We start from the raw sequence: 27,159 nt of genomic DNA on the forward strand, positions 1-27,159 counted from the left end.
TGGACCTGAGCTCTCTCTCCACAAACAGTAGGAAATAGAGGCTACCATGAAAGAGCCCACACATTTCCAGGAAAAATCTACAATATTAGGATTATGTCTGCAGTCAACACCAGTGCAGAGCTATGGATGATCATCAGAACTGCCTGCAGAAATCTGTGAAAAATATAATGCTTTTGGGAATGAAAGAAATCCCTCTCCTCCCCAAAACCAGATGAAGGGTCAATAGCTGCAATCCTTACATTTCTGGGTAGGGGGCAGAGATGAGAAGAAATAAATCGACTTAGGAAGGCATTTTTTGGTCTTTCTCCAAGGAAGTCCTAACTTCGTGGGTTGGTTGCTTCCCCACAGGGTAAGGAAGGGAAGGAGGAGGTGTAGGGGAGGGAGGGACAATCTGGCTGCAGCCCTGACACCAGTGGACAGGTGCCCTGGGAGCTGGGCTGCCCCCCAGCCTGGGGAGATGGGCAGGTGAGCTGTCAGGACACTGACAGTGAGCAGCTGAAATAATTGTGCTCCCATAGCTTCTGTTTTGACAAACTGGTGTTTGCTGGTCAGTAGTACTGTCAGTGGGGAAAGGACCAGCTCAGTTCTGGCTGTGGCAGTAGAGGAAGACCTGCTCATGCCAGAGGAGCTGAACTGTTGCAGGACCCTTGTTGTCCTAGCAGATGAGGAATTTTCTGGAATTGCACAAGAAAAATATTATTAACTGGCCTACACACGCCCCTATGTACCTGCAACCAGAAAAAATACTCTCAGTGAAAGCAGAATTGCTCTGCTACAAACTGGGAGGAGTGTAGTAAACCACAGCTATAGACATATGTATATATAAGTCTAAGCTATGCATATTCAATAGCCTCTTCAGATCCTCAGTTATGAATAAAGAGTTGAGGAATTAACCTGCTAAAAAAAGACCCCAACAATCTAATACCACACAATGAGTGATGCTCCCTTGGATTAGCAATCTGTACTGGGAGAAAGTGATTTTCATTGGCAAAGAATCTTTCTTTTTGACCTGTTAGTCTCTCTCTAATAAATCTATAACCCACTCACACAATGTAATGAAGAGCAAGATTTTGAAAGAAGTGCTTCAGGAAAACAAAGGGATGCAGAGATGAATGCTCCATTCAAAGATGGAGAGCAATCTTCAGCAGTTATTATAAAACCTAAACAGAAGGGGGAGTGCAGGAGAAGAGAGAAAAAAAAAAAACCCTCTAGCCAAAATTCCCCTGCATTTCTGTTGAAGGCTGGGTGACTTTTAATTTTTCTTCAGATCACATGATGCAGATATTGATCCTTCCCCAAATCACACTCTTAATTGCAGCTCATCGACAAATGAATATTTTAATGCATACATTTCCTGCTAATTATCACCTGGACCAGTTCTTAATTAGATTTCAACACTCATTTAATTAACCCTGATCCAAGAGACTGTTTGGTAACTTGCATCTAATGATTTAAACCTATTTGCAGCTGTATTGGAGGGAGGCACTGGTCCACAGCAGATTGGGCTGTTCAGAGCTGCTGTTGTGATTTGCAGAGCAGAGCCTGCATCATGATGAGCACAATGCAGGATGGAGGATTTTGAAACTGAGTGAGAGTGTATTCATCTCTGCAGAAGGGGTTTCGAAGATGTGACCTGCTCCTGTTAGCATGACAGGCAAGTGTAAATAAGTTGGTGTCTTCTTCCTTCTCCTTTTCTCTCGATCTCTATTTGCCCTGGAAGTCTTAGGGCCAGGGAACTGCCTCAGGCATTTGCTGATGCCTCACACTGTTGAAAACCAAACTATTATTGTAGATGGCATCATGAAAACATGGGTAACTTCCACATGAAGTGCTCGCCCCTGGAGTGTTCTTCCCTTCTGATGTGAGTCATAGTGACTGCACAGCAGCTGTTTGACCCAATGGGATCTCATCTTGCCTCCCGAGAGATGTTTTTCTGGGTTGCCTGTCGCAGCAGGACTTCAGGCCTCTTTGAACATTGCTATCATATACACAGGGCAGAAAGGCCATTGGCAAATAGATTCAAGCTAGACCACACACTACAAAGAAGGAAGAGAAAAAGAAGAGGTTTTTCTGAGAGTTCTCTGCAATGAGATGTGCATGTAAGCGGTTAAAGATGTGTAGCCAGTAGAGATGCTGCATTGCTTTTGAATATGGAGACTGACCTTGGGATTGATGCTTTCAGTGTGTGGTTCCTCATGTGCAGCTCTTTCATGTGGCCCAAAGGAAATCAGGCAGTAAACTGTATCAGATCAGCCAGTGTGGGACTTTTAACAGTGGAGCCAAATATTGCAGTTCATATACAGCAGAACAGGGCTGCTTTCTACTCCAGTGACTTCTACTAATCCACTGGACAGCAATAGAAATGCCCCAGAATGGGCCAGGTTTTCCATAGGGTAAAAATGCTGCAGCCCTTCCTCTGGATTATTTATTGCTTCTGTGAGGAGTTAAACCATGGTGTAAATCTGCTGTTGTCTGCTGGCAAAGGCAATAGGTCCTGTCTGCTCTGTCATTTACTGGTAATACATAATCTCCTTGCTCTCTCTGGTTCTCAGACTGGACCTCATATTTTGCCAAACCCCATGAGAGTTACACTGGGTAAGTCAATAACATTTGAAATGCACTTCTGCATTTTTCAGAGGAAAGGACCTGTTCATTTCTCTACCCTGCAGACCCACAGTCAGAAGATACTATCATGAAAGTGAGCCTTCCTGCTGGTGCCTCTGCAATAGGCTGCTTCCAATTGGAATTTATCTCTTTTCCCCTCAAATCAACCTCCTTTTTCAAGTGCTTTGATATCTACTGATGAAAAGAATGATAAAGGCTAAGTATTATTATGCTTCTCCTATTCTCTCTTGGGCCAGCAAGTCTACTTAATATGGCTATCTTTCTTCCCATCCCCCTGCCACGCATGGCAATGAATTGCTCCCCTTAGTCAGCAGAGTCAGGCACTCTCTAGGTTGGTGGGGCGAGGGAAAAGATGGAGGAAAAATCACTCTGCGCCACGCTCACTTTGTAATCCCTAATCAGAGTCCTCTGTGAGAAAAACTAATTTCCCAGGCTGTCTTGACGTGTGAAATAAAGTCATTCTTGAAAACAGGAGCTTGACAGGTCGCTTGTGAAATTTCATATTCAGCTAAAAATAAAATATCCATCCATTGATATTTCATTTAAAGGCAAAGGAAAACAAATCTATTGCCTGGTTGTTGGAACTTTTTCCCATTAGATATGGTCTTCCAAATGGCGTGTATACACAGATTAAGTAAAAGCGTTTCAGGAGGCCAAACATTACTGCCCAGCAGCAGGGAAAAATCACAGAATCAACTATGATGGAAAAGACCTCTGAGATAATTGAGTCCAACCTGTGACCAGACACCACGGTGTCAACCAGACCATGGCACTGAGTGCCACATCCAGTGTTTTCTTAAACACCTCCAGGAACTGTGACTCTACCACCTCCCTGGGCAGTCCATTCCAATGCTCCATCACCTTTTCTGTGCAGAAATTCCTCCTAATGTCCAACATAAGCATCATCTGGGGCAGCTTAAGACTGTGTCCTCTTGTCCTACTGCCTGGGAGAAGAAACTGACCCTCACCTGGCTACAGCCTCCTTTCAGGGAGTTGTAGAGAGAGATGTAGAGGCTCCCCCCTGAGCCTCCTCCTCTTTAGGCTAAACAACCCCAGATTCCTCATATATTCCTCATGGACTTATGCTACCCTTCACCAGCTTTGTTGCCCCTTTCTAGACACACTCCAGCATCTCAACATCCAGTTCTGGGAGGCCCAGAACTCGACACAGCATTTAAGGTGGAGCCTCACCAGTGCCAAGTACAGGGAAAGAATGGCTTCCCTTGTCCTGCTGGCCACACTATTCCTGATATGGGCCAGGAGCCATTGGCCTTCTTGGCCACCTGGCACACTGCAGGCTCATGTTTAGTCAGCTGCCAACCAGCACCCCCACATCCCCTTCTGCCTGGCCACTGTCCAGCCACTCTGTCCCCAGCCTGTAGCACCGCAGGGCGGGTGTTGTGGCCCAAGTGCAGGACCCAGGACCCCATCCATTGCTGGAGTCAGCCCATCTATCCAGCCTGTCGAGGTCCCTCCCTGCCCTTCCACACTCCCCCAAAACTGTGTGTCCTCTGCAAATCTGCTGATGTTGGACTCAACTCCCTCATCCAGATCATCAATAAAACAGGGCTGGGCCCAACACTGATCCCTGGAGGACACCACTGGTGACTGGCCACCAGCTGGATGCAGCACTGTCACAGCCACTCTCTGGGCTTGGCCATCCAGCCAGTCCCTAACCCAGCAAACAGTGCACCCGTCCAGGCTGTGAGCTGCCAGCTTCTCCTGGAGGATGCTGTGGGAGATGGTGTCAAAGGCTTTGCTGAAGTTCAGCCAGACACATCCACAGCCTTTATCTGGTCATCAAAGGAGATCAGCTTGGTCAGACAGGACCTGTCTCTCCTAAACCCCTGCTGGCTGGTCTCACCCCTTGGCTATCTTGGAGGTGTGATGGTACCCAAGATGATCTGTTCCATAACCTTGCTGGGGAACAAGGTCAGGCTGACAGGTCTGTATTTTTCTAGACCCTTCTTCCAACCTTTCTGATGGATGCATGTCACATTGGCACCTCCAGCCATCTGGGATCTCCCCAGTGAGCCAGGACTGATGATAAATGATGGAGAGGGGCTTGGTGAGCTCTTCCACCAGCTCCCTCATCACTTTAGGGTGGATCCCACCTGGTGCCATAGACTTATGAGCCCCTAAGTGACTCAGCAGGTCTCTTTCTGCTTCTGCTTGGATTACAGGGGGGCTGTTCTGCTTCCCATCCCTGTCTACTAGCTCAGGTTTCCAGTTGCTTCTCCCTAGAACAATATTCTTAGGAAAAGTTCTGTGAAGGTCTGGCTTTGCAGAATATATGCCTGAATTTCCTTTTCCTGCCAGCCCTATAAATCTGCTCTGATTCCTTAGGTTACTAATCTCTGCAGATGGTTAGACACCTTTTTCCTTCAAAACTGATGAATCTGGGCCTAATTTGCCAAAGTCATTAAACTGAGTTTCACTTTAAGCTTAGTGAATCTCCTGCTGGAGGCAAACATAGATTTAAGTCCTTTAACACAAGGGTGTCTCGTGTAGGTGTACCTTTACATCTTTGTTAGCTCAAATGGAGCCAGATAAAAGTTCTAGGCCAAAAATATTTAAAAAAAAATTGTTATATTAAAGTTCCAGTCTCTAAAGCTCTTGAGTATAAGAGATCTGAATGTGCAGATCCTATAAAATACCTTCCAAAATGTCAGCCATGAACACGAAGATGCTTAAATGAGTAGGTGCTGCTGGACACTCATCTTTTGGGCAATGACTGTATTCCTAAGTGTGACCACAGAAAGTGGTGGAAATTTTGCCTTAGCACTCCCTTTGTGACTACAAAACAGAGCTGAGAGGATGCTGACCTTCAGCAAGACAATCAGGGTAATATTTCCATGCAAGGATCCTTGATGTTAAGGCCCAAAAGCCAAAGGAAGATTTATTTGCTTTGGGCTCTGTCATCTCAGGCCATTTGGCATGATGTCCCCTAAGTTTGAAAACAAATTTGGAATTTTTTTTTGGAAATGCCTATGCAGCTCTATTGAAAAGAGGGCTGGTGAATTAGAGAGTGGGGTTTGACCCCAGCCTGGGATTTTAGGCAAGTGAAAAAGAAACTACTGTCCAATTAAACTGCAGAGCAGTGGGAATTTCTGCTAGGCAGAAATGTAATTACCCAGGCTGGAAAATGACCAAAAGACCAAGACTAACATCCCTCCCATCTTGTGAAATATGTTATTTTTCTGCACTCAGGGCTTCAATTTCATGTCTCATCTGAAAGATGAGTAGGACAGCAGTCACTAGGAGCTATTTCCACTTTACAGTCCTGAGAGCTGGTTTAGACACTCTTGAGAGTGACAGAGATGGAGAGGGGAAAGGAGGCATTCATCCAGGACTGTAGTGATGGACCCTTTGATAATGCTGCTCCCTCAGTAGAGAAGATTCTTCATGCAATGTCTAAGCAGAGAGAGTTGCTGCAGGTACTTCCCTTCACAGGTCTCCGGAGCTGTTAATTTATTTGGGGTGGAAGCTTGATTTAGGTTTTATTTGCCCATACACTACTTACCAGGTGTCTTTCAGAGCTAAAGTTATTGCTTTCCACAGGGCAACAGAATCATTGAGTCCTGGTGTCACTGTACCCAATTCTAATTAGGAAGAACTCAATATATAACCCAGGTGTTAGTATGCCTCTCGAATCAAAGCCAGGTATCTGAAAAACCTAAACTTAAAAGCAGAGTTCTTCAAGCACTTTTTTTTCAAACATTTTTTCAGCTCAGTCTATGAATGATAAAAGCCCTCACAAAATCATTCACCTCCCCTAATGTATTATGAAGTGGGAGGTATTGTTACACCAACAGACTAGAGATTCTTTCCTGATATTTAAGACTGTGAAAGTAGTAAATATTGTTTTTGGCTATTTGAAGAAAAAGATAAAATTAAGAATCCAAAAGAAAGTGTTGTATATTTCCCCTTTTCAATAAGAGCAACATGGTTTGAAAGATTGGGTATGTTTAGTTCCATTAATTAAAAATATAGTTCCCCATAAAATATACTTACACAAAAAAAGCTTAATTTTTTAAAATAAATTATGATTAAAAACATATTTGGTATATATTAATATATTATATATTTATATTTAATATATTATATAATAGATATATTAAAAACATATTTGGTAACTGCAGTATAGAGACCTATGAATGATCTTTCCAGTCAGTTAAACAAGTAAGGATGAAAATAAGAGAAGTGGAATTATTCCAGGGTCATAATGTGAATTGACAATTGTCAAAGCAAAGTAGAATCTCAACCAGGTATGGAGATCCTGATGCTTCAGGACTCTGCTCACAAGAACTCCTCTTTGGCACCTCAGGATGAGGACATGAACAGCCTATGATGACTTGGGGGGAAAAAAAAGAGATGTTGAGGAAGGGCTGGCAAGCTGGGCAGATACGTTTCAGCTGTTCATATGACAAAAAAGAACATTTCCATGGCACTGCATTGCCAGCAGCCTGCACATGACTGTGCTTCCCAGACCCCTGTCATGCTGCAGGACTCCAGGCTATTGTGGTGTAAACCATGCTGCTCAACTGAGATAGTAAAAGATTTGAATTTTTGGAGCACATTTAAACTGAAGATCTCCAAGCACTGTCCAGCCATGGGCTGGACCAGATAGGCTTTAAAGGTTACTCTTAACCCAAAATTTTCTATGATTCTACAGTTAATTGAGAAAATATTCTGCTTTCAGGAGGGTGTCACCCATGCTTTAATACAGAGAAACAGATGGTCAACTGAAGCAATGAAATGGTGTAAATTCAGTGCAGCTCTCCTGGGTTTTGCTGAAATAAGAAGTTGGTTTATGTTGAAGGATCTGCCCTTGCTGCATTCCACTCCACTAAGACTGAAACATGCCACCTTCACAACCACTATTCCTGCGAGAAGCAACCAGACAGACCTTTGGAATGGGAAATCAAACATGCTCCTCTATGTGATTTCACCTGCCAGTGGACATCTGAGGCAAAGACATTGGTGTCTGGTAGGAGGCTTCACATTCAGACTTTGTGTGAGCTTCAGCTGAGAGTCTTATTTTAAAGTCAGTGTTTTGATTCTTTGTTTTGATTCTTTGAGGACATCTTTGTCCTCTAAAAATTAAATTTGAACTTTGCAAAACCCATTTGGATAATAGCTACTGCATCACTAATGCTATGTTTTGCACAGGTATGCACATCCTACCATTTACTAAGATCTTTCTGTTTTCCTCACGAGAATGCATGCTATCAGTACTGAGCACACTCCTGAGCAAGGCTGGGAAGGAGTGAATTTAGGGGAAAAATGAGAAGCATCCAGAGTGATTTAATGCTGATCCAGAGCCTACTTAACTATGTAGGAAGCTCCCACTGATATAAATGAGGCTTAGATCAAAAGATACAGGAAGAGAAAAGGAGGAAGAAAGAAATGCCCCCAAAGCAAGCAGAAGAGGTAAAGACAATGCTGACATCTTTAATCCTTATTAGAGGAAGGTGGTGATGCCCAGTGGAGCTACCTCCAGTAGGCCAGGAACTCCCTGGGTAGGCAGGGACTGTTTCATGTCTCCTAGGCTGGAGGCTTGTCAATGACTCTGATATCCCAGGAAGGTCATTGCCAGTGAATTATTTTAGCCCCTCAAGTGCTAATCTAACACAGATTAGACAAGAGTTGAGTGGAGCAAGAATTGTAGGGGCTGCTGTTATCACCAGGACCCAGGCAATTCCCAGGAGTGGCATGATCCTGCTTCCCCATGGCCACCTCCACAGCTGCAGATATAATGCCCAGCTCCCCTTGGACTTGTGAAGGGATGGGTGGGTGCCAACCAAGTATTTTTTTTTTCCAGAAGGAGGTGATGTGGCTCACAAGCAGTTATTGCTTGTGTCCCATTTGGATGCTATGGGTCAGAGGGAGCAGGGAAGCCCAGGGAAGATGTCCAGGGATCTCTCTCGTATCCCACTAGTCACTCTGCTGGATGACTGTGTGGTTTTGGAGATGTAACTAGTCAAGAGAAGGCCATTTTTGGTGCCAGCATGATTCACACCCTGTGTCAGGCAGCCAGGCTGCCTGGATCTCTGCTCTGGGACCCAGAAACATGATTAATTAGTAAGTTTATGAAACTATGGGAGAGGCAGGGAACACAGTCCTACAATTTTACTTTTTCTAGGAAGAATTAAGGGAAATTATGGCAACACTGGGAACCTGCCGTCCTGAAGCTTGCAGAATCAGCAGTCTTGATGGAGGTGCTGGGATGGGGTCTATGAGCTCTTTTTCCCCTCCATCCAGAGCCCACTGCTCCATGGAAAGCAAAGGTGAGCTATCAAGGGTCACTGGGCTTTGGTGGTAGAAATGGCTGCAAACTCACATGTAGGTATTACATGTCCACTGCTTTTTTTCATCCTAAATGACACACACCCTTATAAATTGTGTTTAAATATATATTCAAAAAATCATTCATTGCTGGAAAGAGGGCAGGCCTGCTGCTGGTGACTTATTAATGGGTTTCTAAGTTATTACTATTTTTTAATACAAGGAATGAATGTGCTGTGCTTTGCCATGAGTTAAACAAGACAGCCTCTGTGTTGCACAAGGACATTGCAAGGAATGTATGTTCTTTAGAGAGTTCAAGATCAACAGAAAAGAGAAAAACAGGGTCAGAGTCGACATCTCAATTTTCACCCATCAGTTTTTCTAATATCAATGGTGTAAAACCAAGCCCCAGCCTTCTGCATTAATTTGGGCAGGTGAACAGGCAGTGATGGTACCTCAGTCTGCGCTGGGCTTTTTCACTTTGGTCAATTAACTTTCAGCCAAACTCAGGTATGAGTCATGAAGGACACTTAGATGCTGGAGTTGCATCAGCTTTCAGCCTGGATTACCTCTGAGAATCTCCTCTTTATGTTTCTGTGATCATGTGAAAGGAAAGTCTAACGGATTTTCCATTTCCTATTTTAGTTTCAAGAAGAGGAGGCACAAGGGGAGAACCTATGGCTCTCTGTGACTGCCTGAAAGGAGGTTACAAGGTGGGGACTGCTCCTTCCTACTGTGGCTGCAGTGGAAGGTCAGAGGAAATGGCCTTAAACTGAGACAGGAGTCATCCTGGCTAGATATTAGAATAAAAACCACTCTTAGGATTTTCAGACTTTGGAATACATTGCCCTGGCAGAGTCACCATCCCTGGAGGTGTTTTAAGAGGCATCTGGATCTGGGTGATGTGGTTTAGGAGTTACATGGTGGTGCTGGGTTGATAGTTGGACTTAGAGATCTCTTCCAACTTTGATGATTCCGTGGTACTGTGATTCTATTTACCCTGAGGGGCCCAGTGACTCTGTCTCTACTGACTCTCACAGTGTGGCTTTTACTAATTGAGAACTTGATCCCATGTTGGAATCTCAATGAAAGTAAATTTTGTTGGTTAATTAATACTCTGAATTGTGGTCTGTTTAATGGTTATCTGTTTGTAATATGGGTTTGTCTATGGTTCTGTTTATGTTACTGGGATGTTTTGAAGACATTTTCAGTTAGTGAGCGGGTGAACTGAAGGCTTCAACTTGGATATTCTTAATTTTGTAGTTCTTGGATGTCAATAAATATTAAGATTTAGATTATCAGGTTTTCACTGGTTATTGCTTCTCTACTGGAACCAGGAACAAGAACTGTGGTCACTTGACTAAGAACAGGCTAAACAGATAGATTAATTATGTAAAATTCTTGTTCACTCCCATACATTGTATTATTTTTTCTTTTGCTTCTCTCTTGTATCTTGTCTATTAAGGAGACATTCAGATAATGTAATTGCAGGCATTTTGGGCATCAATCCTAAACCCTCAGCTACTCAAGACAATCTCTCTCGGGTCCTAGACCCTCTCCATCAACTGTAACAAAAGTGTAGATGACCTTGAAGTTTTATACTTTGACTGACACTTTGAAGTAATTCATCCAGCCAGGTTAACCCTGGCCTTTAGTTAGCAAACTGCTGAGTGTAGGAGCTGTCCTGTCAGAGGTTTTTATGGTGTTTAGCACACAGCAATTTTCTCTAGGAACAACAGTAACCACATTTCCAACAGCAGTAGTCTGAGAGGATGTCTACCAGAGTTTCTGGGAGGATGAGAAGAGTGTTCTAGTTAATGAGAGACCTGCAAGCACGAAGATGTGGCTCCATGCACCTGGCTCACGGATTTGGATGACTTCCCAAAGAAAGTGTCTTGCTGGAAATGGAATGCACTACAGCTTTTAAACAGCAGCCTAACCACCCCAACTTTGTGGAAGTGACAAACCCTTCTGAGCACTAAAGGCTGCCATGAGCCTGAGGGGAGAAGGGAGTGTGCAGCTGGATGTGAGTGTGTATTTGTGAAGGAGGGAGGAGCGATGAGGAAAGTTTCTCCTATGAAAGAAATGATCTAATTTGAAGCAAGTCCCTCATGGGAAGAGCTGTGACAGAGGCTGCTCTGTTCCTGTTAATTTTCACAGTGCAGCTGTCAGCGGGTCTGTAAATAGTACTCTGCGAAGCCAACGCTTCCTATCCACACATCAACCATTCAATTAACAGAAGAACAGAAGAAGGAAATAAAGTGCACCACAGCCTTCTATCACGGCTTTGATGTTTTCCAGCAATTTATGAAAGTGTACACAAATCTAATTACAAGCCCCACTGCTTCCCATTTACATGGAGCTCCTCAAGTTCAGAGCTGTTTATATCAAAATAATTGTTAAAAATACCTCAGCTGATCTACGGCATTGTGGCCCCCCACTCACCGGAGCCACCAGGCTGCTCCTCCCAGGCAGTTCTTGCCGACTCAGTGCTTTGGTGCAGCCTGCTCCTGCAAAATCTGCTTCCCCACCACTGGTGAGCGCAGCACCCGGGCTGCAGCTTCATCGTGCCCACAAAGGCCCATTTTCCTCCTTTTCTCCACCTGCTCAGAGCTCCTTCTGCAGACCCTGCGCTGCTTTCCCCCCCACCCTGAATCCACCTAAATATTCCTCTGCTGTGTTAGTGGGGGGTGAGCGCAGCTGTTCAGCTGGTTTCCACAGTGGGGGTGCTTCTGAAGGCAGCCTCACAGAGCTCTGCAAAGTCATAGCTGCACCCTGGGAATGCACAGCAATAACAGCAGCAATCATTAGTGTGAGCTGGGGGTGGCTTCCTTGGTGGGGTGCCTGAGCATTCCAAAGCCAGGAAGATGAGAACCAGTGCCCCGCTTGCCATTAGCTTGAAAGAGGCCACTGCACAAGACAAAGCCACTTGTAAGCTCTGGTTTAGTGCCTGGCATCCCTGCCCATGCCATGGTACTGGAGCTAGATGATCTCCAGGGTCCCTTCCTACCCAAATAATTCTGTGATTCTGTGATTCTTGGGACAGTTTTTGATCCTGTCATACTCACTCTTACCTGATAAACCAAAGAGGTGACAAATTCCTTTAGGCTAAATAATGGAAAAAAATCTCTTATGGTATGAAGGGATGGACAGTACACTGGCTAAGGAAAGAAGGCAATTTTTTCACCTGATCGTTACTCATGTTTGGCTGGGAATTTTTCTGCTATGGGTGGACTTCCAAAGAACATGATGGACAGACACTCAAAATTAACCTCATTCAATATGCTATGCCATTCATATTTTCTTGCTTAATAAAAAGTGTAAAGTACAACAAGTACTTTACAAAGTACCAAGAGATCTAATCTATATGTCATCTAACAACACTGAGCTATAATTTCATAATTTGATAGTGGTGGTTCCTGGACACTGTTGATGAATTTGGTTTTGTCATTCGTGTTGATAAGAGCTGCATGGAAAAATATTTAAATGAAAGCCTCCAAGTTAACCAAGTTGTGCATTGCAACACTACTGTTTTTTCAAAGTTCAGCTAAACTGAATCTTTCTCTGAAAGGCAGACGTCTGTTCAGTGCTTGTATCCAAGTCTCACATTTTCCCTTTTCACAAAACCAAGGATTCCATCTGAAAAATAATTTTCATGGAAAATGTTCAGCCAGCCGTAGATAGACTTGGAATGCTATTGCCTGGATGCAGAGGGAATGCTGTGCTTTGACCAAGCTGCTGCAGGCTTGTGTAGTAAAACAAAGAGAGAATTTGGTCTGTGTGGTGGGAGAAGCCACCAGAAGCTTGAGGCCTTGATTGCCTTGAACACCATTAATTAAATAAAGATATGGAATGAAGATAGTGCTGACAATTAGTGTGTTAAGCAAGTTCACAGCACATCTAATGGAACAGGAGTCAGGGGACTCTGCTGCAGGATGCCTGGTTTCTGAATCCCAAATTACTTTATCTGGGCAACAAACATCTAGGACAGATTTCAGGTCTCCCAGCACTGAATGTGAAGTGTTCACTTTAAGCTGCACTGGCTTTGTCTTTAGTTTTTAAGCACTGGTCCTTTTTTGCATTCTGGTCCTTTTTTTCATTCTAAGTTGCCCTTTGGATGAAGAACCACTATTTTGGAGCTGGAGTACCACAGCAAATTGATGCCTAAAATTAGCTAAAAAGCACACTTCTATTTGGGCTTGCCTATTAGTTTGACAGGTTTCAAAATCTATTTCTCTAAAATAAAATTTCTCCAGAGGTATCTATTTTCCTCTATTGATTATAAGAGAAACTTAGATGACAAACTTAGATGACAACCTCAGACACGAGTTTCTTAACTTCTGGATGTCTCAAATTAGGTTTGATGAGTCCCACCTCAGGTATTCAGTCTAAGCCTGTTATTGAGTTATCCATTATAATGGGACAGGCATGCCCAGAAGGTGATATTGCCCATCCTAGCACAGAAAAAAATGAAGAATGTACAAATCTCTGGAAATGTCTCTCTCGCCTTTCTGCAGGAATCCTAGAAGATATTTAGAATAGGTGACAAACTTTCAGATAGTTAAAGATAAGCCAAGCACATCACACTCTTCACTTCTTCTCACCCCTGTGCAGGAAATGTGCACAGTAACAGTACCATTCTACCCCTTCCAGGAATGAATTTATAACCAAAGAAATTCTGAGTTGCCTCAGTGGGCAAGATGGTGAAAAGGGTGCAAAAATACTCTATCTTTTAACCCTGTGTATCTTCTGGGCAGGATAGCTGCTGTGACTGAAATGTGTGTGATTCTGCTCTCTACTCCACTCTCTTGAGATCCCTCCTGCAGTGCTGCATCCTGATCTGGGGGCCCAAACATAAGAAGGAGCTGTTGGATCGAGTCCAGAGGAGACCACAAAGATGCTCAGAGGGCTTGGGCACCTCTCCTGTGAAGACAGGCTGAGAGAGTTGGTGTTGCTCAGGGTGGAGAAGAGAAGGCTCCAGGGAGACTTTACAGCATCTTCCTGTGCCTAAAGGGCTACAAGAGAGCTGAAGAGGGGCTTTTGACAAGGGTCTGGAGTGACAGGAGAGAGGGGAATAGCTTCAGACTGAAAGAGGGCAGGCTTAGGTCAGCTGTTAGGAAAAGAATTGTTACTGTGAGAGTGGTGAGGCAGTAGGGCCTGCTGCCCAGAGAAGAGCTGTGGGTGCTCCATCCCTGGCAGTGACCAAGGCCTGCTTGGATAAGGCCTTGACCAACCTGGTGCAGTTGGAAGTGTCTCTACTCCTGCTAATGGACATGTAGATGATCTTTCTATTTTATGATACTTCAATGAAGTTTTGGGGAGAGTTTGTTCTGTGTGGGTGGATGGACAAGGCCACATCTTAGATTACTAATGTGTTCTGCAGAATGACTCTTGTGCAATTTGGCTGTTGTCCAGATATGAAGGCATGGGGAGAAGGAGAAAACCAAGCTGAGGAGGATGCCTAGGAAGAGCATGACTGACAGGTAGAATGATAATATTGTCCACAGTGATTGAGAATGAAGGTGGAGGATACAAAAGACAGGTTTTGGGTGGAAAAGTTCAAGAGCTCAGTTTTATACATATTGAGCTTGTTCTGACAGCTAAACATCCACCAGGAGATGGAAAGACAGACCAAGATTTTGGGTTGGACAGGAGTCAGCCCTGAAGCAGAGAAATTAGTTCTGCAAGCTGTCACTACAGCAATAGCAGCTGAATTTGTGTTGGTGGAAAAGGCTGTTAGGGACAAGACTTGGAATAGGAAGAGAAGAGAAAGATAGGAAGGGACCTGTTTATGTCCCCATATGGATGGGAAACAGAGACAGGAGGGAAGGAGTAATCAAAACTAAAAGTACAGGACATATAATTACTGTAAATATGCTACAAATACAAGCAAAAGAACATGAAGATTTTGGTCTCTTATAAAGGATGATACAGATATCCAGTAAAACAGTCTCATAAAGTTGATGAGCTAATAGAAAATATGATCTAAAAAGACAAAAAGGAAGCTCTCTTGATAGGTAGGTATAGAAGGAACTTTCTGCCTGCTCAAAAGTAGGGGATTTTGGGTAGTTTATTTCTAAAGGAAATGGATTGTGTAAAAATTGGAAAGATTTAGACTTGGTGGACCCTTAGGAGAAACAAGTGCCTTGCACAGAGAAATGGGTTTGTAGTGGCTGATGGTCAGGCACTTGTCCAAGGTAAGGTTAATTAAAAAAAAAAAAAAAAAAAAAAAAAAAAAGAAAGGAACTTTCATAAAAGAAAGTTGCCTTTTGAAACTATTAGGCAACATATGTTGTGTGAACAGGAAGTCACAGCAGAGCAATAATCCTGACAGCTGTGGAGAAACAGGAGTCTGCCGCAGGAACGAGCGGCCCGAGACCTGACAGGAATGATGATGGATGCCCTGCTGGTGGTACACGAGGACAAACCAGGAGATGCTGAAAATTGGCTGAGCCACAGCAACAACGTTGAGTTGGCATCACAGCTGGGCAAAGGAGGCCAGTCCTGGTGGCGAGAGGAATGGAAGGGGGCTGAAGGAAGATGGCAGAGATGCGCCCCTCCTTCCCAAGCACGATGGGCTGCGTCTGCATATCACCACGAGGTGGCTGCATTTCCCTGTGAACATCCAAATAAGTCCTGAGTGATGCTGCAGGCCCCAAAGTGCCATGAAAACAAGAATGGGCACTGAGATCCTGGCAGGATTTGGCCTATCTCCTTCAAAGAGCCTTAGAAATTTTGAGACACTGTGGGGAAAAACCTGTTGTGCTCCACGTCTTCATTGACTGTTGGTCACTCTGCAGGCCCTCACAGGTGGCATTGTTGTGGCTGCTTGTAGCTCGTGGGAGACGCAAGGCAATGCCATGTAACTTAGCTTATCATGAAATTAATTTCCTCCTTGCTTTTTCTGTGAACTATGAGTCTGTATTGTGAAGTTCAGCCAATCTGTGGAAACTTGTGAAGCTGTGAGAACCTGATTCTGAGTCTGGGATGGCCATCTAGTAAAGGATAAATTGTGTTGCTTTTTCAGATGCCCAGCTCTGGTTATTAAAGAATATTTCTATAAGAGATGTTTGAGTCAGATAGGTCAAGAGGACAAATGGTCCCATAAAATTGATCCATGAAGTGGTCAAATTCTCATGTGTTTTGTGTATCCTAAGTTCAGGTGATACGACCAGGATGGAGTCATAAGTTGTTTCCAGGTAGCTGTGAGATGAGTATGTTTTTCTAATCCAAAGTGTTGGGAAAGTAGGAAGGGAAAGGCCTGGGGAGGAATAATGATATTTTGGGTATACGATATCTAGACAAAATCTTTAACTCTCCTTGGGTTTTGTCTGTTTTTTCATGTCTTCCTCTTGCCTTTGTCACAGGAATTTGCAGAGTTTTTGGGATGAGGACTGACTTTTTACTAAACCTTTTTGTGGTACCACACCCTACTGAAATGAAATTCTTGATGTCAGCTTATAGACTCTATCACTTTGGGTCAAAGTTTGAAAGAATGTAACTAAAAGTACCTCTTTAACCTGTCTCAGGAAAGGTGCCCATATTATATCAGTATGGGATGTCAGCATCAAGCCCAATGTCTGTTTTTTTTTTAGGAGGAGCCTTTTAGGAAGAGACTCTTAAAAGTATTTAAGTACTTCAAAAAATGGAGACCCCATATTTGAGGAGACTTTTTTTGGTACCGTCACTGGTAAACATGTACCATTTTTAAACTGATTTGTCTAAGATGGGGTTCCAAAAAATGAGATCTTGATAATTTGCTAGTTTTAGAAACCTTTTTGCTTGTAAAGAATTTTCCTTTTTCATCCCTGCAAAGATCTAGAGAAAATCTGTCGGGCCCACTTTAAACTTATTTGGATAAATTCATGAATTTACATTAGAGTCTCTTACTGAAAGGGAGATTTTACACTCTCAAATATTTTTAATTGAGCTTTCTTGTATCCTTTCCAAGCTGTCAACATGCTTCTTAGCCTTCCATGATTTACACTGTGAATAATTAGTAATAAAAATAATACACTATTATAATAAACCAAAACAACTTGTTCCAGATTTTCTTCTCCTACTGACAGTGGAATGCCTTATATCCTTCTCTGTCTCATGGTGGGGCACAGATATCTATTTGCATTGAAATACAACCCCAGTTCTGTTTAATTGAACAATCAGTCTTGAAACCCCATATGACTAGAAATTTGTGCAAGTGGACTGATCCCTCAGATATTTCCAGAAAGATGCAGTAATTGGTCTGACACCAAGGTCTGACACCTTTCAAGGGGCAGGTGAAGGGGACCAGACCTATTCCCAGGCTGGTACTTTTTTGGTAACAGAGACAGGCACCCATCACTGCCGTGATTTGTCTCTAGCCCCCACTACCATGATGTGAACATGCTTCTCTCTGCTGAGAGCTGGCAAAAAGTTCTTTATCCTTTGCCTAGAGACAGGCGCTCTCAGAGGAGGGAAAATGAAAAAAACCATTAGGCACCAGTTTTTACTTAATTCATCCCTCTGAAAATTGAGAGGTTGTGCCCACGGCGAGTCTGACCCAAACCTTTTTGGCATGTGTGAACTATATGTCTTTTTTTCAGGCCATCAAAACTGCTGGTGACAGAACACAGCACCCATTGGGGTTCTGTGCCTGTGAGGAATGACAATGCCATCCCAGCCTTTCCTCTGGTGAGTTAAGCATACCCAAGGCCCTGGGCCTTCCTGGATGATGAGTTGCAGAGCACAGATAAATAATTTCTCCTCCTCAATCAGGGCAGCCAGGGCTGGCCCAATTGTCACTTGCCCGTGTGACGGAGCTACTCACCGGCATTGTCTGGCTGCCATGCAAGGCATTGATGGCAGCTTGGGCCTCTGCATGTGAAGAGTATTTCACAAATGCACACCCTGGAAAGGGAAAAAGAAGAGCATAAGAAAGTTTGCATGGGTATCATGAAATTCCATCTAGCTAAGTATCCTGTCCTCAGAACTGACCAATAATATGGCTGTGAAGAAGGAATAAGAAAAAAAAAAAGTCTCCTGTGTCGCAGACATCTTTTCATGAAAAATCCTTTCCTTAGGATTTTTCCTCCTGAGAAGTTGAGAGGCCTCAGGAACAAAATGTAAACAATGATTATCAGCTGCTGTGGAATGCAACAGGTGCATCTGTGACTGGTCTCATGTGGTTGTTTGTAATTAATGGCCAATCACAGCCCAGCTGGCTTGGACACAGAGCCCGAGCCACAAACCTGTGTTATCATTCCTTTCTATTCTTAGCTTAACTAGCCTTCTGATGAGATCTTTTTCTTCTATTCTTCTAGTACAGTTTTAATGTAATGTATATAATAAAAGACTAAATCAAGCCTTCTGAAACATGGAGTCAGATGCTTGTCTCTTCCCTCATCCAAGAACCTCTGTGAACACTGTCATAGTCCTGGTCCTTTTCCAGAGTCCAGACATCGGCAGCCTGAGGACCTCTTAAGGCTAAGCTGCTTCCAGAATCCCCACATTAATTGTAATAAGTACTGACAGACACAAACTTAGCAAGAACATCTTGGATCCAGTCATGTTTTGACATCCACAGCTTTCCATGGCAGAATCTTGCACAGTTTTACAATTTATTGAGTGAAAAAGCTGTTTCTTTTATTGATATTAGATCTAATGATGGGCGTTCCTCCCTCTGTGGTTGTGAGAAACAGCATGGAAGCATGTGCAAGTCACTGGAAAGCCGCACATTCTTAACACAAGCAAGCACAGGACAAATGTACAGAAGGTATTCAAGTTACTCCAAACCCACAAGGTACCTTATGATTTCACTGCTTGGTAGAGCTCTGTGACAGACTGCCCAGAGCTTGTCTTGGCTCCAAGCCACTTAGGTCTGGCAAAGCATGAGACACCTTCTGGTGAAGTAGCAGGGGTGGGAGAGGTACCCATGTGTTGATTACCATCCTGCCACCACTGAAACTTGAATCTTAAGTTTTTCATAGCTGCAAAGTCAGTGCCTGTGTAGGTGTTCTCTTCTGGACATTAGAGAAATGTGGGCAGCGTTTCTCTGGCCTGTATTGCTGTGTGGGGAATCTCACACCAAACTCTTACATAAGGTTTTGGGGCAGAAAGGTGCATTTATGGGTTTGTGCTGGAGTGCAGAAATGATCAACACTTCAAAGGGTTACATGCACTTCTAGAGTGGGGGGAAGTATTGCCAACACTCCCAGCTACAAGCAAACTGACTCAGAGATGGGAAGGGTAATTTCCATATGCTAAGGCAGTTTCTGGAACAGATTGGGAGAGATCTGAGAAGTTTTGGCTTCCATCCTCTTCTATTACTACCAACGACTTTTGAGCTTTTAATCAATTTGCAAAGCCCTCTCGGTTTCCCTGAAGGGGTGCAGATTGCAGGGCACAGGATGCCAGTCCTGACAGTGGGATGGCTCTCCAGCCCCTTTGCAGCAAGTTTAGAAAGTCTTCACACCCTTTTGGATCCCTACAGCACAGGGTGAAATTAGAAGAGATGCAAAGTAGAAGAATGAACCCCAAAGGTCCCTAAAATCATCACTGCAGGCTGATAGAAGTGAGATTGAAGAAAGCAGTGATAGCCTGTTCTAAAAATAATATACACATATAAAATATCTTACAGTTCACTTTGAGGGCTGTTCACTTTGCGTCACCCTCTCAGCACTGTGCTCAGGCTGCATTTCAGGAAAGGCCCAATGATTATTGCTAATAGTTGGATCTAATTTATAAGGAGCTGAGAAGAGACAATCATGAGAAAATGAGATAGATAAACTTCAGCTGGAAACAATAGGGATCAATTATGACATAATCCCAGCCCAGCATTCCCAGGCTCCTGAGATACTGCGTCTTCCTCTTCATTAATCAGAGATAATCCAGAATTAGGGTGTTTAATTATTTGCAGAGATTCTTTTGTACTTTCTGCCTCTAAAAAGAAGATGCTGATTAGCAAATATACAAAAGCTTTCCTGTTCCAGTCACCAATTTAATTTAGAGCAGGATTTTTGGCTGTGGTGCTGCTGTCATGTTGAAGGCTTCACTCTTGTCAGGTGAAATTCACCCCTGTGCTGAGGGTCCTGATGGATCAGTGGAGCTGGATAAAGGTGGGAATAAAGGGAGTAGCAGGCATTTATCTTGTTTAATGCTCAGGATGCTAATGGGATCCCTCCTACTGCTTTCTATTAACTGCTTCCAGTAGGTTTTGAGGTAGCAAGATGAGTGAAAACTCAGCTTTTACTGGTGTAAATGGCAAGGCAATAGCACAGATCCCAACATTTTGTCCTTTTTGTTTGTGCATTCAATCAGATGGCTTCTGTACACAACACCAGAAGTGCACATAATCTTCCTTCCCATTGTCACCAGAACTGCCTCCAGGAGTGGGTGAACAGAGGATGTGAGTCATGTCACTCTCCTCAGAACAATGGTGTCCTTTTGACAGGAGCAGCTCTGGAGTGTGAAGGGATTTTGACACACACAGAGATATAACCTCTGCTGAACGGGGTGATACATGTGCTTAAGGTTTTCTTGTTCCTTTGCTTCCAGGCTAGGGCTGGAAGGGCTGCTCTGATTGTTTTGGCAGCTTGGAGGAGACTGCAGAATCAGGCCCTAGGATTGTAATTGCACAGGGTAAGGCTTTTCTTGTGGAGGGTGGTGTTGGAAGTTTTTACTTTTTGAGTTATTGAGGCAGACTGCTGAATGGGAAAAAAATAGAAAGGGAAAAAGAATAGCTGCACAGAGAGCAGCAGCAGCAATGAAGACTCTGTGGGGCCTTCTGGATCCACTTCAGGTCCCTCACCTGAGAACTCCTGCACTCCTGCCTGGACCCTGGAGTGGTGCAGAAGCACTTCATCCTCTCCCAGGGAACACAGGTGCTGCATTCCCCTTCAGGGTGAGAAATTCCTCAGTCCCAGCTCTTCTGCCACTTGGTTACCTGCTCCAGCCACTGTTCCTAGCACTGCAATTCATGCAGGAGGTATTTCTGCAGACTCTGAAGGCCATGGCCCATGGCTCAGGAGAGCACCCACGGCTTCAGGAAAGGCTTAGGCAGCTTTTTGGTTATGCCTGGGCTGTGATGGGATTAAACTGGGGAGCTGCTACCCAGCTCTACCCAGCTTCTGAGAGCAGTGCTTGCGCTGAGCTACCTGAAGGGTGTAGAGGCTCACCACAGGGATACCTGGTGGTCTGGGCAGGATTTAAGTGCATGGGATCTGACTGCTATTTAGACAATCTGCTTAAATCTCAACTTACATAGAATTTAAGCCTTATGGGTTTTACCCAAAATAAGTAGCTCACAAGCAATGTGTGTCACATATTGGTTTCTAGCAGATGGAAAACATTACAGACTGGGAATAACTTTGTGGGAGTTGTGGCTTGCCTGACTGTCTCCTAAGATAAGGGCACTAGCCTTAAGTTTTCCATTGGATTGACTGCTCTGTGTGCATGTGTGCATGCACGAAACTGTGTGTGTGTAAATTAGGAGCTTCACATTCTCAGTAAATAGCACCAGCAAATGGAAGCTGGTAATATTAACTCTGTCAAGGCTCAGTATTGATCCTGAACAGCTCAGTGAAACGTCAGCCTGAGACTGCAGTCTGCTAGCACTAATAATTAAACTGGTTAGCAATATGGAGCTGCCACTCAGATTCTGTCTTATAATGAAATTGTTTTAGAAGGAAAAAAAAAGAGATAGAGCAAGTATGAAGACAAGTCTGTGGGTTGGATGTCCTCTGGAATTTGTTTCTCACAGAACTCAGACTTTATTGCCTTTATTATTACACTGTTTAACTCCTTTGTCATTAGATTTCATTCCAGGTGGAAGCAGCCTGACATGGTTTTTTTTTGCTTTTTCCCAATTTACTGATTTTTTCAGTGAATGACATGCTTAACTGTCTGCTGTTATGATGGTTGGAGCTTCTCTAGGACATCCTAGACTATTACTTCCCTGTGGGCCAGCCCCTGTTTTTGGGTGTTGTGGAAATGAAGTAACCCCAAAACTGAAAAAAGGTGCCCACAGTTTATTTTCATTTATATCAAGAAGGTTGATTTGTGCTGATGTGTGTTGGACAGCTATGAGGCTGGTGTAAAGTAATTTTTTTGGCCACCAGTGATTTTTTTGGGATAACAATGTCTTTCTCCAGTGCATCACAGCGATTTGGATTTTTTTGCAAAAATATCCAAATCGCAGTGATGCACTGGAGAAAGACATTGTTGCAAAAATGTGCTGGTTGATGTTGTCCCTTGTCAAAATATCCAGTGAGATAAGAACAGTGTCTGCAGGACTGGCCTCTTCTCTGGTGTTGCACATGCCAACATAGTTTATGCTATATTATATGCAGATCAATATTTAATGGACACATTAACTGCCAGGAGGAGAGGGTTTCCTATTCAGACTGAAGTTACTTAGTCTGGAGACTTTTGGGGAAAAATATGACCTTCCTGCACCAGAAAGAAGCCTCACTCTCATGCCTGGGCTGTAGCAGAAGATTTTTTGTGATATCCAGGTAAAAAAAGTGGCAAAAGGAGGAAAGGCACCTAGTTTTGCAATGAGGTATTTACGTGTTTCAAACAGTAAATGTGTAATGAGTGTAATATATTAACTGGCACCTGTACCCTTGCAGCTGCAATCACTGGCTGGTATGAGCCCATACAAAGAGCAGGCGAAGAAGGGAAAGACCTGGGGCTGGTGGATGAGAGGCAAACAGAGGCGATGATGGAGCCCATGAGCCAAGAGGTAAAGTACCAATATTGGCTTTTTTTAAAGAAAGAGTCATCCTGTTCAAGGGAGTGGGGAGAGTACATCTTGAGTGAATGTAAAGGCCCTGTTCAGAGGGGAGGCACAAGTTTGCATGTGGTGACCCATAGCCCACTGGAGTGAGTGTTTTACAACGTGATCAGCTTTTTCCTCTGACCAGCAGAGTAGAAATGTGCCCCCTCCTAAATAAGAGGTGCTCTTCTGGGGGCTGCATGATACATTTGCCACACCAGAAAATGACATGTACATGAAGAGCAGGGTCTAGCTCAGCACAAGGCATGCCTTACCTTTGCTGTTGCCATCGGGTCCCCGAAGGATTGTGCACTCCTCGATGTTGCCAAACGCCTCGAATAGCCTGCGCACATCGTCTTCCGACTGCTGCTTATTGAGCATGCCCACAAAGAGTTTTCTGTCTTCTGGAACAAAATAAAGAGATGCTTACCATATTTCAGGAGGGATGCAAAAGCCAAGGTGGCTCAGTATCACATGCAACACGAGCGGTGACTTCACCGAGGTGACACATCTCAGAAGCTGCCAGTCTTTTCAGGGGGCTGGCTCGAAAAAACTTAACAGCCTCTGACTTCACATGAGTACTTGGGAATAATCCAGCAAATTTTGGAAAAACCAAACCAGCAAACAACAAACAAAAATGGTTTGGTTATTTATAAAATCTTTATCTGCCTCTTAAAACCTAGGCACCAAAGTCTTCCAAATCAACTTCTTCTGATCAATTTTTGCAGTCAGTTTGCAGTAAATGAAATGACAACATTGCTCAGACTGCAATCCAAGAGGAATGTGATAAATATAGTATATTGGAACCAAGTCCAAATGAAAAATAACATAAGTTAGTAGCCCTCGCAATACTAAATAAGTTGCAGGAAAAAAAATGTTTAACATAAGCTTTTTAAAATCAGGATATAACGGAAGTCACAGCCTGTAAACTGGAGATTTGTCATTCATGCCCACTCAGAGACATGTATCTACAAGTTTGGATGAGATTTTAATATATTTATAAAGTTCATTTGAAATAAGCCCAAAGTTTTGAAACTTAAATTGTTTTTTGAAATATAAAGTTAACTTATATGATTGTTAATATATAAGATAGCTCAGGCAGGTGGTATTTCTTGCCAAAGCAGGATGTTTTCTGCTAGTGGATAATTGTATTTTGAACAAGGATGCTCAGTGTGACCCAGCACTGTGCACTCACAGGACCAAACATGTCCTGGGCTGCATCCAGAGCCCCGTGGGCAGCAGGGCAGGGAGGGGATTCTGCCCCTCTGCTCTGCTCTGCTGAGACCCACCTGGAGCACTGCATCCAGCCCTGGGCTCCCAGTACAGGAGGGACAGGGACCTGCTGGGATGAGCCCAGAGCAGGAATTGGAACTGGATCTTCAGGGTCCCTCCCAACCCAAATGATTCTATGATTTATACTTGGCCTTAAACCAAGTGTGGGGATCTCCATGGGACACCTCCAGAAAATATTGGTGAAAAAAAAAAAGATTGTCAGAAGGATCTCAGAGGGGGCTGAATGATGCCTCTCAATCAGGTTTCTGTTCAAAGACTACTACCGTTACACCAAGAAAAAAAAGGAAATTTACATAGTTTACATCGTGTATGTAAACAGGCCATTTGCACATGATTCATAAATGTCTTATTTATGATTCATTAAACACTATGTAAATGTGTGAACCAAGAGGGTTTTTTCAGAGCACGTTACAGAGCAGATGTAACTAATTTGAATAAATATATGTAAATATCAAAATAATTTTTTAAAATTTAATTTATTTTTTTTAATGCACAGGTTAACCTAAAGCTGAACAAAACACTGGTTTGCAATAACCCTTTTCTGGCTGACTAATTGGGCAATTCATGTCACTTTTGTTCACTGAGAAATCACTGGAGTAGGCAATCTGTTCTGCTTCAAACCAGTGTTTGATCAAAATTCCCCTCTCCAAGATGCACCTGCACATTGGCAAATTACTTTACAGCCTTGGATGTGAATAATTTTTCATGCAGTGGCTATTGAATGAGGATATTAGGAGCTTTCAACCCTGCAGTCGAGTTATCCACGACAACGAAAAGCGTACTGCCCACAGAAAAGCAGGAATGATGTTGCCTTCAGCTAGGCTGCTGAACTGGTAGGAAAAACAGGTTTAGGGAGATACAGGTACACTTCTGATGGGTGAGAAAAACAGAAATAACCTTCTGATAGACCTATTAAAACAAAGAATATTCCTACTTTATGCTGGAATTTATTATGCAGAGAGGTGTTTTGAGGTCTTTGCTGGCAACAAAATGTTCAGATTGTAGTGGTGCACAGATCCCCACCTAACACCACGCAGCTTGTAGGTTGTCCCCACCTCACAAGAAGGTGATTTGGACATGTGAAAGGCTTGCTTTCCCAGTGGCCAAAGTGTCCTGGAAAAAAGACTCCAAGATGTGAGGTACAAGCCTCAGAGAAGCAGCTGCTGAAGTTCATGGTGTGCACTGGGGAGCATCTTTCAGTCTAGGGCATTATAGAGCCTTAGGAAATGAGTCCAGTGCAAAGTCCAAAGGTTTCCCAGGTGTTGGAAGAAAACCTACCTAGCAAATGGGACCAGCTTCCTGGAAGATATTTTAGGAAGGGGGCAGATGAGCTGGAAAGAGCTAGGAACATGATTGGCAAAGGGTTTTGTCTAGAAACTTTGTGCCTGTTAAATGCTTCCAGCACAACAGAGGAGCCTTATATTGTACTTTATACAGCTTCCCCTGTTTCAAATAAGCTGCATCAGCAAAAGCACTCTTCTAGCTGTGTAACTGTTTTCACCAGACTTTTTGCTAATATAAATGTATCATTAAAAAAAAAAAAATCCCATCCCTCCTCTGTCAGCAAAACTCTCTAGTGTGGAACTGGCCTGAAACTGCCTTGTCTGGTCTAGTTTATGCAAAGCTGAAACCAGGTGTTTTAGGAACTGCTCAAATTATTATTTTTACATCCCCCCATCCCACATCTTTGCAGTGCACCGGGACTGCACTGGCTGGCAGATGATGTGGTGCTTTGGTGAGCTGCCCGTGAGGTGGGCATCTGACCATCAGGGGCAGGCTCTGCCAAAGGAGGGGATCACCTTCCCCAGGAGCTGCTGCTGCTCCAGGGGAGATGGTGTGAAGGGGGTCCCCATGGATAGCCACTGCTTGGACATCACCTCCAACCCCATCTCCAAACCAGCACCCTGTCCCCCTCCTGAAAAACATCACCCTGTGTAGTCAGGGGAATAATTTGTTATATCTGTTGTCTCAGAACTCTACACAATCGCACTCTAGACTGATAAAAAATGAGTTTATTTAACAAGTTTTTTTACTTTCAGTAGTTTCTATAACAAAGTGCTGCATTTGCCTCTCACATCCCAGCTCTTTCAGGGAACTCGACACTGTGTTTTAACAACACTCATCACATATCCTGAGTAGAAAAAAAGAGGGAAGAGTCCAGCAGAAGGGATCATTCAATGTGTTCCAGGTCTTGGCTAATGAGTTTTTCCTCTAATGGTCTTTTATGAGCCTCTTACACCCTGGGCATCATCATACACTAGTCTTCCACATCCTGGACAAAATACTGGGATGCCAAGCACCAAAAAAACCTGTTTTGTAAATATGTCAAAAAAGGGCCATGAGTTTCCAAGAATAAAATGAAGAGGGGATGTTCTGATGTCATCAAGGTGTGTCTTGACCACATGTGCACACCACTGGTGCTCCTCACCAGGTGTTTCCAGTGTCCTCTAGTGAGATTTAAGGGTCCTACATCCTACAAAACTCTGAGTCTTAGGCTGCACACAAGCCTTGAGCAGTTCTAGATGATGCTGTCCCTAAGCTCTTCCTGCCTGTAGGGTCTGTCTCTATATAGTCCCTATATAGTCCATATATATCACCATCCTGAGTTGCATGCTCCCTCCTTTTTCAGTGAGACATTGTTCCCACTACATGTGTCTCAGTCTCCACACCTAAATTTCAGAGCACTGGGCAGACTCAGTCCCCTATCTCCTCCACTGCCAGGCTCAATGCTCAGTGCCATTTCAGACTGTGGCACTGTGGGGCAAAAAATCTTCAGACCAGACTTCCTAAAACATGGGTCCCAGACCAAAGTGAACACTCAGTCAAGGAGAACAGAAACATGACTGTCAGGGCAGAAGAGAAAGATGAAAAGTGGCTGGGAATGAGCCCATGATCTGGGATGTCCCCAGCATGAGCTGTGGATGTGACCTTGTCTCCAACCTAAACTGGTCTGTGGCCACACAGAGGCAGCTGTACTTCACAGCACCACCCAGACTTGCTCAACAGAGATGGGCACCCAGGAAGAGCATTCTCCATCTCCTCCCCATGAGGGAAATGAAGACAGTGAGCTTAGTGTGTCTAAGAACAGGTGTGATGAAAGAGGCCTATTCCATGTAGCCTCCTCAAGGCCACATGTCTGTGCATCAAGTACTCATTCATATCTGAGCATCTCCCCTTTGCTTTTGTGAGGAACAACCTGT

At 43.7% G+C, this 27,159-nt stretch overlaps 1 protein-coding gene across 16 annotated transcripts in view; it reads right to left on the reverse strand.

The window, feature by feature from the left end:
• Positions 1-27,159, reverse strand: part of CELF4 (CUGBP Elav-like family member 4) — a 713,388-nt gene that overhangs the window by 97,723 nt on the left and 588,506 nt on the right. For 11 of the 16 annotated variants that reach the window (XR_013180024.1, XR_013180022.1, XM_077171756.1 and 8 more), the window contains exons 4-5: positions 22,942-23,070; positions 17,720-17,799 (exon numbers count right to left, since the gene is read on the reverse strand). Coding sequence is in view for 14 of the 16 variants with exons in the window: in XM_077171756.1 (XP_077027871.1) it covers positions 17,720-17,799; positions 22,942-23,070 (209 nt within the window). In the remaining 2 variants the exon portion in view is untranslated. The remainder of the gene's footprint in view (positions 1-17,719; positions 17,800-22,941; positions 23,071-27,159) is intronic. The other 5 variants (XM_077171765.1, XM_077171761.1, XM_054652732.2 and 2 more) reach the window with 1 other exon arrangement.

Source organism: Agelaius phoeniceus, chromosome Z (genome assembly GCF_051311805.1).
Source record: "Agelaius phoeniceus isolate bAgePho1 chromosome Z, bAgePho1.hap1, whole genome shotgun sequence".
NCBI lineage: Eukaryota > Metazoa > Chordata > Aves > Passeriformes > Icteridae > Agelaius > Agelaius phoeniceus.